Source organism: Vidua macroura, chromosome 1 (assembly GCF_024509145.1).
Source record: "Vidua macroura isolate BioBank_ID:100142 chromosome 1, ASM2450914v1, whole genome shotgun sequence".
Classification (NCBI taxonomy): domain Eukaryota; kingdom Metazoa; phylum Chordata; class Aves; order Passeriformes; family Viduidae; genus Vidua; species Vidua macroura.
In genome coordinates this window covers 65250428-65263842 of record NC_071571.1, presented here as the reverse complement: position 1 = coordinate 65263842, position 13415 = coordinate 65250428, and the positions used below count along the sequence as shown (strand labels likewise).

General features: G+C 46.0%; 1 protein-coding gene across 1 annotated transcript in view; it reads right to left on the bottom strand.

Annotated features, from left to right (window-relative positions):
• Nucleotides 1–5384: 5384 nt before the first annotated feature.
• Nucleotides 5385–13415, bottom strand: part of GMPR (guanosine monophosphate reductase) — a 42544-nt gene continuing 34513 nt past the window's right edge. Inside the window, exon 9 of the mRNA XM_053993709.1 lies at nt 5385–10292. Within this exon, the coding sequence (XP_053849684.1) occupies nt 10112–10292 (181 nt within the window). The 3' untranslated portion in view covers nt 5385–10111. The remainder of the gene's footprint in view (nt 10293–13415) is intronic.

Sequence of the window (13415 nt, the reverse complement as noted above, 5' to 3'; positions counted from 1 at the left end):
TCAAGTAAAACCATACGCATACACATTTGTGGTCAATAAGGAAGCAGGGGCTATTAAACTGACTGGATCTATTCAACTAACACTAAAAAAAAAAAAAAATAAAATACATTTGGAGCAATAGGAATGTATTAGTTCTGTGCTTGTATTTCAGACTGAGGAATTCTGAAATAACTGGTTCTTTCCAAACAATTGTCCCCTTCCATGCTTTAGCTTTTGTAGGATGTGCAATACTTTATGTGCCAACTTAGACTCACCTGTGCGGTGTTAGCTAGATCTCATACCCACTTCTGATTTCCCCTGGTTATGTCCCTTTTTAATTCTTTCTTTCTGCCTTTCTCCCTGAACCCCCCTCCCCCCATTAATAAGTCCCTCCTTGTCCTCCCCCCTCCAAAAACTCATACCATATTAAGGGTAGAAGATCTCTTGTCCTGGGAAACACGAACCCTTTTTGTATTTGTTGTTTAAAGAGATCCAGGAAGAAAAAAAAAAGGCAAAAAAAGATGTATTCATGTCTACATGGCATCCAGGCAGAGGGTGACACTTCAACCATATGGCCAAGTGCCACCTTCTGCCTGGACTCATGCACACAGGATCTGGCTCCCACTGGGGCCAAGTCCTTTGCAAGGCGGGGCTTTGCCTTTCCCTCTGGCACTGAGCATCCATTGCGGTGCAGCCCCAGGCCCAGGAGTGCCATCGATCCCCAGGGCAGGTGCAAAACACCACTCGAAAGCACGGGGATGCTGAGGTGAAGCCGAAGGAGGAGGCTCTGCCTCTGCTCTGCATGGTGGCCGCTTTGCAACAGTAACTAACAGCAGTTTTCTTTTTGTTTCTTTCCTTTTGTAGCAGGCCTCTTTAGTTTACAACGAAATGCATACAATCACCAAGAAATTAGTCAGGGCAAAGAAAAATAAAACAAGAACCTCTTTATAGGGATTTCTAAAAAAAAAAAAATAAATCTGTCTATCTATCTATCTATCTATCTATCTATCTATCTATCTATCTACCTATCTATCATCTATCTATATATCTCTATATATAAAGTGACTGTTCCTTATAGCGTCTAACTTAGGCATTGTTTCAGTTTGTCTGGGCCACATTGTGGGGAATTTGAGTTTGATGTCACTTACCTCGAGTTGTCTGGTCGAGACCCGAATCGGAGTCGCTGTTGACCTATTTTACCATTTTGTACCTTGCCCTTAGGCTTGCTTTCCCTCAAAGATGCAGACCTCGGGAGGAGGGGAGGGACACACGTTCCTTTTTTCATTCCTTTAATTCCTTTGTCCCACTGTCACTTTGTTCCCATTGTTCCCGTCATTTTCTCAGCATGGGGAAGTGACATCACTACTCTTGTTTCCCTTAAATCAAGGAACATTTAGAAACCTTTCACACCTTTTACTCAGGGATGGGGCTGGTGTATGTGTGGTACACTGATGTGACCAGAAGCAGCACTTTTACTGCTCCGGAGTAGGGATGTACAATGTTACAGACAAGTTTGGATTTCCTGCATCTCATGGTTTAAACTTTGTAGATCTCATTTAGATTGCAATACAAAAGCAGCAGGCTCAGCATGAACTGTAGCTGTTGGTTATCACGAAAATACACTCTCTGCAGAGATTTATATTACTTTAAAGTGTGTTGCCAGTAGTAAAAAGGAAATGGTGAATTTCTGTTAATTCTTGCAACTGCTTAAAAAAAAAAAAAAAAAAAAGCCTGTGTCAGGGAGAGCGAATTCTCAATCTTTTTAAACACTAATAGTGTTGTTTCAGAGTGGCTCTTGGTGCAATGCTCTGCAAGTCATGGGACCCAGTTCTGCAAACATTTATACATGTGCCCATGGGAGGTCTGGGCTGGCCAGCAAAGGCTGCTCAGGGGCTTGCTGTAAAGCTCATGTATAAATCTTTGTGAAATTGAAGTGTGGTTCAATCAGGGCCGTACCTTAATTGGGCAGCTGGAAAAATGTCAGGGTTGACCAGGGCAGAAGCCTTGGGCAGGTGGAGGGGATTTGGCCCATTGAAGCACTTCTGCTGTCCCAGAAACTTGACAAATGGCAGAATGGGATATGCACTCGTAGTTTCCATTACTTCCCTCCCCATCATCACAGGTAACAGCAGAGTCCATGTGGCCTCTGGCCAGTGCTGATGTGAAAAGCAAGGGGAACATACCACCAGAGTGGAGGCAGTAATTTCCTTTTCTCTGGTTCTTCCAACCCTCCCACTCTCCCAAATCTTGTAATACATAGCAAAATGAGAATTTGTTGATGCAGATATGCCTATGTGCACACACACCCCCAGGCAGAAGTGTCTGTTTGCACACAAAGAAGTTATGTGTGCATTTTTTTTATGTGTATGCCTACATGTCCACTTGATTCCCTGTCCTGAGGACAGCCTTGCTTTGTGCCCATAGGGAAATTCCAAACGCATTGCACACCTCTACTCCAGAGTTCAATTTCTTTTACATAGACGACCTCGCTTCAGATGTGTTACCTTTACTGATAGGATCTTTTCTTGTAGCACTATACCTTGTGGGAATATTTTTTGATGTAAACCTAATTTGAGAAGCTTATTAAAAATAGAAACTTTTTTTGAAGCACTCACATTGAGGAGTACAGGTAATGTTTTAAAAAATTGCACAAAAGAAAAATGAATGTTGGAATGATTCATTCAGTGTTTGAAAAAGAGATGGCTCTGTTTGAACAGTGAGTTTCATACCTTGTTTGTAAAAAAAAGTTTTTAAATACAAAAGCAGAGAAAGGTTGAAAGTTACATGTTTTTTGTATATAGAAAATGTCATGTCTAGATGATCTGATTTGTATTGGCTCTGGCCAGGAAGAATTATTACTTAAAAGGCTCTTAAAGAACAACTGTGCTTAATTTTCTGTTCATATTACATGGGTCCCATTTCTGGGGAATGGAGTCACACTGTTTATTCCTGTGCTGAAAATACACCTTGGAGCAGCAATTCCTGAGTGCAGCTACCGGGCACTTCGAAGGGTGGCTACTGTGCAAAATGAGAGTCTCACTCTCCAGTTGTATTTTGGCTTTAAGTCTCTTCCGCCTGTGCTGAGGGAGCCCGTGGCAGCCCAGAGGTCAAGGCTGGTTTTGAGGGAGGCCTTGGCCGTGCCCTGGGCAGGCAAGGCCCGGCTGGCCCGACTGTGGGGACCCTGCTGGTGCTGGCAGCCCTCGGGTTGAGAGCTGCTGCCGGTTGAGCACAACCTGCGTAGTTTCCACCTGAGGCCTTTTGGTCCCATTTTTTTCTCTCTCTGGGGATGCTGTTCCACATTTTTTCAGCACTTCCTGGTCCAGATGAAATCCAAAGAGTACAACCCTGAGCTAGAAGTGCTTGTAACAAGGTTTCCTTGCCCAGCACTAGCAGCAGAATGGTATCTGAGGCGGCCCAGCCTTCCAGCCCCTGTCACTGGCCGGCTCTCCCACCGCTGCTGCCAGAGCGCCAGGAGCAGCTGGTCACATGGTTCCAGTGACGGTCTTGAGCAATGGCAAGACTGATGTTTTTCAAAAGCCAAAAGGAGAGGATCCTGAAGCAGTTTCTGAAGAGAGGATCCTTTTCCTGTCCAAAGATTGAGCTGGGCAGCTGGCAGCTGGAGGCAGGGTGGAGAGGGCAAAGTTTCAAGCTGCTCCCATCCCCCTCCCCAGAGGTGACCCAAGCTTCAGCTCCCGCAGGCACAGGGGGTGGGAATGCTTGCCCTGTGCAAGTGACCCCTGGGTGCTCAGAAACCAGCCCCAGTTGTGTTTCGGTGAAGTGCATTCAGCCAACAGGTAGTATTTATACAATAACCATCTCTAAGGGTTCCGTAGGTTTTTTCTTGTTAGCTGAAAGGACGCAAGTCTTCCACTGAGGATTTTATGGAGGCTTCATCCAAGGTTGTTTCTTTTTTGTTAGTTTCTATTTTGAGCAGTTAAAGCTCCTGAGCCCTTTCCCTCGACCACGCAGTAGGTGTGCATTGGAAGTGTTGTTTGCAGCGAGCGGAGTCACTTGTTGAAGCTGTCCTTGCTGTACCACGGAATTGGTGAGGGCAGAAACTTCAGGGCCCAGATCCTCAGCCAGAGTGGAGCAAGGGTGGGGCCACTCACTCCACCGGCAGTGCAGGGTCTGCCCCTTCACACCTGCTGGCGAGGGGATTCCACCCTGGCGTTTGCTTTAAAAGTCCAGGACCCAGGTACTCTCCCGTCGAACAAGCTCTGCAGAATTCTTGTTCCAGTCCACTGAGTTTGGATCTGGGCAGCTGAGGGCAAAAATGGGCCAGGGGTGGCTGCAGGTGGCTCGGACGGCCAGGCGCTTCGCGAAGTTACTAATCTGGTAAGGCATAGATGCAACTCTTCACGACAGTCAGCTAATGTTGAAACTCACTAATGTATGTATTTGCTCCTTTTTTTTTTTTTTTTTTTAATAATGTATTAACTTGTTGAACACTGTTCTTTTTGCAGTGTTACAAAAGTGGGGGTGGGGGAATTTCCCAACCTTTTTCAGTTTGGGTGAGCTACTGAAATCCATTTTGTACTAGCTATGTCACCACTCCCGGCAGCAGCTGGCAGCGGCGCTTGGCCGAGCCGGGGTCAGGTCCAGCCATTCAATATCAGTAGTTTTTAAAGTAATTTTTTTTTTTAATTGTCTAGTATTACTAATGAGGGTTGTTGCAAATCACACTTCCAGTGTAGTTCCTAGTGTAGGCCCAGTAAAAGGGATATCGCAGCTTTGTGTTGGGGAGAAATTGAGCTGACATGGCCAGTACAAAGGAGAAAATAGGGAGGGAATAACGTTTTGCACCTTATTGAAAAGAGGAGAAGATTTTAAGTGCATACAGACATAGTTAAGAGCTTTTATTGTGACAGGAGAACTTTTTTCCATATGCGTGCATACTCTCTGTAATTCCAGTGTAAAATATTGTACTTGCACTAGCTTTTTTAAAACAAATATTAAAAAAAATGGAAGAATTCATATTCTATTTTCTAATGGTGGTGTGTCTATTTGTAGGATACACTCGCGTCTGTTTATTGAATTTTATGGTCCCTTTCTTTGATGGTGCTTGCAGGTTTTCTAGGTAGAAATTATTTCATTATTATAATAAAACAATGTTTGATTCAAAATTTGAACAAAATTGTTTTAAAGAAATTGTCTGTATACCAGTACAAGTTTATTGTTTCAGTATACTCGTACTAATAAAATAACAGTGCCAATTGCAAATGTGTGTTCTGTCTTTTATGACTGAAGGGGAGAGAGCTTTCCTAGGGACATAATTTGCCCCATTTAATTCCCTGACCCATCCCCCCCCAGCCCCACCTTGGCAATGCATTTGAGAGCATTGGCTTTTCTTTGCCCAAAGGCGCCTGTACCCTCCCACCCATGGCCATAAAATGCTCTGCAGCCCGTCAGGGTGAAGCTCTTTATTGCATAACAAAAACTTGGGAACAGCTGGGATGATTGGGCCGTGCACATGGGGATGCCACAGCAGAGGGAAGGGGGGCAGCGCTCTCATCACCATCTCAGCAGGGCTGAGCAGGGCAGCAAAACACTGAAAGCCCATCAGCTTTTTGGCCAATGACACAGAAGCGCTTCACAGTTATCACAGGCAACGCCAGGGAGTTATGGACTACAAACTGTTGATCTATGTATGAAAACTTTAGCCAGCTAACACTGGGTCAAATAAATGTTGGGGAGGGCTCGCATAAGCATCTGGGTGACCACAAATGAAGCTAAGGCTGCAGGGGGTAGTCTGTCTTGAGTGCAGAGCTGTGCCAGCATCTACTCAAGACATGTTTCAACCCCTCTGCCCCTGGCAGCTCCCAGCCCGCACGGAAGGGCTGTCCCACTCCCACCTGCTGGCCTTGGCTGCTGTGGAGGGGAAACTCCTGTTCTTGGGCCTTGGCTTTTTTTTCTGCCTCTCTTCTACACAAGGCCAAATCTGGCACTGGTTGCAAAAGCCCTCCTGGCTCCAAAAGAGAAGTTTTGGTGTAAAACTGGTATTAGCAACTAAACAGTACCATCCCCCGGTGGGGAATGTGAGATGGTGATGGGTAGACACTGTACATACAGCGGCAGAAAGCTGCAGCAACAAGTCTGTCACGAGAGTGGAGTTCAACAGGTAGAAAGTAGGGAGTGCTTGGTTCAGAAAAGCTTCAAACTCTCATCATGTCCTTGACTGAAAGCACCTGTCCCAACACAGTGGGGCTTGGCCAACAGCTGCCACGTTTCTTCCTTAGGCCCGTCTTTTCTACCCCTGCTACTGACTAGCTGAAAGAAGAGACAGGCACATTTTATATGGGAAAAGCTCACCCAAAGGCAAACAGAGGTTTCTTCTGGTCCTGCTTACAACTCTCTATATTTACAGGGTGTCCTCATCCTACATTCAACCCCACCATGCCCTAAAGGAGAAGAAAGCTGCACCAAAGCACAGCTGAAGCCCCTGCCCCATGGCCAATGGGGACTGGCTGTTCCAACAAGCAGAGAATGTTTCTCCCAGAGAATGGAGACCTTCGTGGCTTGTTTTGCACCTGTCAGGATGCTGGCTCAAGGCCCATCCCTTTGGCAACTGATCACACCAACAAGGAAGTATCCACGTGCACAATGCACTCCTCACAGCCACCACACAGTCACTGGGGAGTGAGCAAGGCTGCTCCTGTGACGAGCCCTTCCCTCCCAAGTTCTGGTAACCAGGCTCTGTGGGCAGGAGCCCACCCTGCAAAATGTGCTGCAGCAAGGCAACCCCAGAGCAGCACTGGGAGCACTGGGGGTGTTAGAGGTGTCCTAATGTTTCAAGAAGCCACAGGTAGACATGCTTAGCAGGGATTGCTTAATGACATAATGTTGCTCCCCACTTGTAGGTCTTTGGTATGTTAAGCTGCACTGCTGTGGAGCCAGTGGGAACCTCAACACTGCTCTTGGGAGCTCAGCAATTGCCTGGCTGGGGGAAGAAGGTATGGCCCTGGCCTACAGTACAGGCTGTCACAATCACAGCATTCCTCTGGACAGGATGGGGTTGGGGTGTAGGGTTAAAGAAGACCTGGTTATGCAGAATCACTCAACATTAAGCATTATTAAGCACTTACAAACTTCATTTCCCACAAAAGGACACCAAGTTACAAAGAACCCAGTTAGATGTGCAGGTGAGGTAGATCCACAAATGGCACATGGCATTTGTCAGTGGTTGTGGTCTTGACTTGGACCATCCTGCCAGACAAAGTGTGTTCCTCAGTTCCTTGTGGGAGTGGCAGCAGGCTTGAGCAGGTACAGGACCTGGAGCTAAGTGAAGATCAGGACAATGACTGCAGCACAGGAATAGGTGTTAAAGGGGGACTCGAGTGCTTCTTTTTTTTTTTTTTTTTTTGTATTTTCCAGCCTGTCTCAGAGCTGCACAGGTACATTGTCAATGATGAGCACTGACATAGCTAAGGGTTATTCCTGAACAAAATTCACATATAACTGGGCAAGATGCAGACATGCCACCAGTTCAGCCTTTCTGCATCCCATTTCTCTCTCCTGCTCATTTTTGGGGAGAAGAAAACGAAAGAAAACATGCTGCTGCTTATCAAAACAATGGTAATATCTGCTATTCAGAAAACCAAATACCTAACATCAAAATTTATCAGTCACTATTCATGGCATCAATGTCATTCACAGCCTGAAGAATTACAGGGACAGCTTAAGAATAGCCTGCCCCTCTCCTCTTAGTCACTGATCAGAAGTACGTGCAGGAGGGGAAGGAAAGAAGGTGGAAGAGTTTGCCACACTTGTAGAGGCAGCCGCCCCTTGCCCCCAGCACCTGCCCTTTGGAGAAGAAACTGTTCTGAGGCCATCATGAAGCTGCTTGGTTTGGTGTGTGCATGATCTTTTACAAAATGTTTACAAATATATATATATTTTTCTTATATGCATATGTATTTCTTAAATTCCACTTAGAAATGTAGCTAAAAAAAGTAGAAAAGCGCTAGTGAGAGTGGGCATGAGACCAGCAGAGTGCTGCACTTCCCACATGTGAAGGCACCAGTGTGGAGACACACCTGTGGTCAGGCCTGGGCCATGGTGGTCCAACCCCACTCCTGACAGAGGTGTCCATTTGCTTCCCCTTTACATGACATAAATAGAGGAACAGTGTTGTCCCACAGCTGTACTGATGCAGAGAGGTCAAACTGCCCCTGCTCTGGGCCTAGTGCAGCTGAGAGCAGTAGGTGGCCCTTTCTGTGGTGGAGAAGCCTGACATTCTCTTAACATGATGCTTCCAGGCTGGAGGGAACAGAGATCAGGGCCTGGATTCACAGGGCCTGATTCTCTTCTGCATTCACATGCCTTTATGATACATGGGCAAGACAAAATGGTCCTTGCAGCCAGCACAAGCACAACCTTTGCTCACATCAAGGCCCTCATCCTCTTCCAAAGCAGAAGAAGAGGTCATCCCACAATTAAGAAGTACATCCTACATGTTAAATGGAAGACATTTAAAATACCAGGCAATTTAGAAGATACCCTGTGCTTTTTCTAATGTGCACAACACACTTAAAAATCACCAGGGATCAGCTTGTGGCCTGGATTTGCTTCTCAGCATGGTCAATTGTACCAGTCCTTGTGATTGGCTTTTTGAGCAGTATGAGTTTAATTCCAGAGTTTCTCTTTGCTATTCCTTTTCCTACAGATGACTTTTTTGCTTTTCAAAGGAAGCCTGCTTCTTTCCACAGATGTCTACAGGAGGGGAAAGTAAGAGTCTGAAGTACTGAAGTAACACTAGCCACATTATGATCTCAGCAGCAGTTTAAAGTCAGCGGCCAAGCATTACTAATTCATTGGTGCTTACTTTTACATCATTTATCATATCAAGCTACTGTGGTATTCATGTGGATGCAATGTGTATTTCCAAAGAAATCTTCATTGTGATTTATCAATTAATTATCAGGCCATTACACTTTATTGAAGTGTTACCCAGAGTCTCAAACATTCACTACTGCCTTTAGAGCAAATGCTTTAACTCCATCTCAGCCTGACAGTGTCTTGCAATCAACTTGGCTGTTCTGCCAAAAGCTCTCTCGTGCTTTATAGGATGGACTGCTTTACATGCCATCAAGGACTGCAAAGGAGTGGTACCACATAACCAGAAGGCAATTTGATCCCTCCGGCCTTCTCCACCTGGCCACAGACAATGCACAGCGTTTTTACATCTTTGCTAAATGGATATGAGCAGGCAAGGGAACAGGGCTACAAAGAATCATCTTCCCTTGTCAGGGTTACAGGGTTGCTGAGTTTCCATGTCTTAAAAACCTGTTCCCAGAGAGCAGGTAAAAGCAGGAACCCAGGTAATTCAATAACTGCACTTATGATAAAGCAGGCAAGCTCTGAAAAGTGATCACCTGAATGATCTCCTCAGATGGGGGCAGGGGGGCCATCCCCCATGTGAGGGGGCTACAGTTTTGCTACATTCAGTGCCCACTTCTCTGAAGGGATAAGTCAATTGAATAGGGAGGTTTAAGTAAGAACAGCAACATCAGCGCTGTGAACTTAAAGTGACAAAGATCTGGCATTTTTAGCATCACATGTCACCAGCAGCCAGGCCTCATCTACCATCCACTTCTGATGCTTTGCAGGCTGGCAGCTGTGCCATAATATCCATTCTTTAGCCAGAAAAAAAGATGAAGAGAATTTGATTTTTTTATTTCTCTATGCAATTCCTTGCATCTTTTTTTCTCCCAGCCTGCAATTTCTGAAAGGTGCACTGCCAGAAAGTGGTGGTAGCTGACAGGTCAGTCTTTTAAAAGGGAATGTCTGAATGTGTGCAGGCGTTAACAGCCATGTCTGTACAAGCCAATTCCTTGTTAACTGAGGTTTCAGCAGCTATTTATCAGAGGGGGGGAAAACCAGGTGAAGAAATTATTAAAAAATAAAATAGGCACAATGATAAAATATGAGGCTATTGCATTTTGAATCAATGGCACTGTGTTAATGTGCATGACCTTCCCCTTCCAAATCCCAGCCATAGCCAATGGCTATGACACTGCCATTCTGAGAGAGACAGAGAGGGAAGTTTGCCACTAACACAACATGGAGGAGAAAGCAAAGAGCAGCCCTTCCTGCTCTTTTCCCCCAGCCCTCTCTCTAGCCCCCCAGGCCTAGGCTAGGAGAAGACCTCGTTGTGCTGCTGGGTGACCCGGATAAACGTCGTTCTCTTGCTCAGTTCCTTGAGTTTGGCAGCTCCCACGTAGGTGCAGGTGGAGCGCAGCCCCCCGAGGATGTCCAGGATGGTGTGTTCCACATCCCCTTTGTATGGTACCTCCACAGTCTTGCCCTCTGAAGCCCTGGAGAAGAGATCAATCACTGCATTCATCTGGATGCAAAACATGAGTGTGTATAACGGAGCAATGTGGAGCTTAACTCTGCAGGCTGCAGTTTACAAATGTGCCCCCAGCTTTACTGCTTGCTGCTTGGTGCTGCTTGGTGCTCTCAAGCACTGAAACACCTCAGCTCCACTCACCACCAACACTGAGAAGTAGAAGCAGACAGATCTTGTAGCTGCTCCAATATCCCATGAGTTTATTTACAGATCTGCCCCTTCCTCCCCTCTACCATCTGCCTATAAGCAAGTGGAACGTACAGCTTTATTGAAAAATTTGACTGTGAGAGCTGCAAGCTTTAAAGTGTAAGGAATGGCCAGACTCAAACAGAAAAATGTTGGAGCTGTTGAGCTCCACCCAGCACAGCTCTACAGAGGCTTCACAGCCCCTGGGCTCTGTCCTGAGTTACTGATCAGACACAGATGGAAGTGCTCTGGCTGTCTCCTACCTACATTGTGATTCTCCAGAGCTTACAGAGAGTAGGAAACCTGTTACAGAAACCTGCTGCACAGCTGTTCCTTGAAGCTAAAAGGTGATCTTGCACAATTCAGTGCCAGGCAAAAAGGCCAGAAAAATACCAGTGCTGTGAATACTGTCAAGTGCTGGTGCATGCCAGCACAGACTGCACTGCTCCCAAAAAGCACATCTGAAGATGGAAGAAGATGGAAGAATCCAGGCAAATAACTTACACTCCTCCTCCAGCTTTCTCCAGCCCCATGTTCAGCAATCCCTTCTGTAGCAGAGACCCTTAATCAGCAGCTGATCCCACTATACTTTACAGTAAGCTTGTTCTGCCTGGCACACTGGCTCTTCTGGGAAGGCAAGCCTTGGAAAGGGAGGGTCTAAGACAGATGTGGAGAGAAGAGGAGACTCTTTCCTTCTGCCCTACAAAATGGAGGCAGAAATCATGGCAGTGGTCTGTCATTGTTCTATATGTGGCTTTATTTGCTTCTTCCTTAAAAGTTTCCAGAGGATAGTACAAGAAAGGGCATGCCTGTTTGTGGGCTCCATTTGTGAATCATTAACAACAGCAACAGCTGCTGTGTGAAGGTACTTCAGTGTGAGCCTGGCTATATTTCATCCTGTTAGTTTAAATGTGAGGTCACAGCCCTAGGGAGACAATGAAGGCGAAGTGTTGATATGCCATGTGAGTAAGGAGCCATGATTAATCTCCCTACATCTGATGAGTAATTGACTCTTTCTTGAAACCCTTAAATAAACACTGCAGTGAGTGGTCAATGGAAGATGGATGTGCCACTGGCATCTCGCAGACTGCACAGGGCTTAAGGGTCTGTTGTATGGCCTGCACTGCTGGGAGTTCCCAGGCTTTTATTTTCAGCTCCAGTGCCAGAAGGAAAAGGCTGGACCCATGAAATGACACTCATGCCACTGTTCCTTGCTTTTGGCCATAACCATCTCTTCCAGTCAAAGTTGGGAGGTTGAGCTCAGGCTCCAGGGAGCTTCCTGTGAGATTGTGAGAGACAGTGCCATATCTGGGATTTGCAGAAACCAGTGCAAATTCTACCACATCCTGCCAGCTGAATAGCTCTGCATGCTGTTCTGGGCAAGGAGTGCAGGGTTTACTGTATTCATGCATGGCCGCCCATTCAGTTCATGCATGAGAGGTCAATTAGCTGATGCACGAATGCACCATCAGTTCAAATGTAAATTCCCTGTTAATGCTTGAGCATCTTGTGGGTCATAAGTTGCATGTTGCTCCTATGAGCATGAACACTTGGTGGTCCTTTTTTCAGTGAAAAATTACAGGAATGGGTGATGGTTACAGCCACTGCCCCTAGGAGATGTTCCTGCAGTGGCTACGGTGATGTTAGGAAGCTGAAGCTTGTGGGTTGCCAGTTTAGACTTTGGAAACTAAGATCTACAAAACTGGTAAACACCTAATGACACAGCCTCAAAGATCTGACAGATAAACACTTGCTATTGCTCCTCAAAGTGTCAGCTGATGACAAGGAGTAAACTGCAGATACTGTACTGGGGAAAACACGCTAGAAGAGAGGTGAGAGATTAACTCCACAGCCTTGTCCACAGGGATAAGGGGATGAAGTTTCTGATTAATATATACTCAAGCTGTGCTAACATTAACCCCAATAGTCTTGTCCCCAGAGGAAAGGGGTTTTTAAGACAAAACATGTTGCTCAGACCGAGCTGAGGAGTCATCTGGTTCCCAGGGAAGCATGGGTGGAAATTTACTACACGTATGCACAAACTGGTGCACTATTAACTGCTGTAGTCTGGCCCGGGGTGGGATCTGTATCCATATGGGTATATAACCAAATGTTAACCACCCTTTAACACAGTCCTCAGGATGGAGGAGAGACATTTAGTAAGTGTACTGCTACAGTATTAATCCCTAGTGGCTGGTCCACAGGGAGGAAAAATGGAGTTTTTAACTTAGGTACATTAAGACTGTGATGATGTCCAAAGAGTTCATATTGGATTAACCTTCTAAGAGTTCCCCAATACGTGCCTTCCCGAGGAGTGATGTATAGGCCATAAATTGCTGGACTTGCTGTGTTCTTGTGTGAGTGCCAGATTAGTTCATGCATGAGCACTGAATAAATTAATGCATGAGTGCCCAACTAATTCATGCATGAATGGCCAATAATTTTTCAATAACCATCCAATCAGTTTATTCATGCATGCCCAAATTATTTATGTCCAAACACCCTGTTAGTACATTCATGAGTGCCCAACTTCCACCCAGCTGACTTCCACCAGCACCCACACGGGTGCTGTACTCGGCAAACACGGTAGGGTTCAGGTGACATGGGGGGCCAGTGTGACCTGTGTGGGAGAAGGCCATGACCTGCATCATTCCAGAAATGTTCCACCTGGCTCCAAAAATGGTGTGAGCCACGAAACTTCCAGCAAGTCACAGAAGCACATGACACCTCTCCTCAAGTTTTTTATGAAACAGCAGTGGCCACTGGGAGAGGAAACACACCTGGACACACCTGAGGAGACGTGCAGCTAGAGGCACCCTTGAAAGGAGGTGGTCCATGCCAAAGGTGTGCACTCCCAAAGGGAGTGTAGTTCCTGTGTGACTCATGCCAGAACAGGGACAGC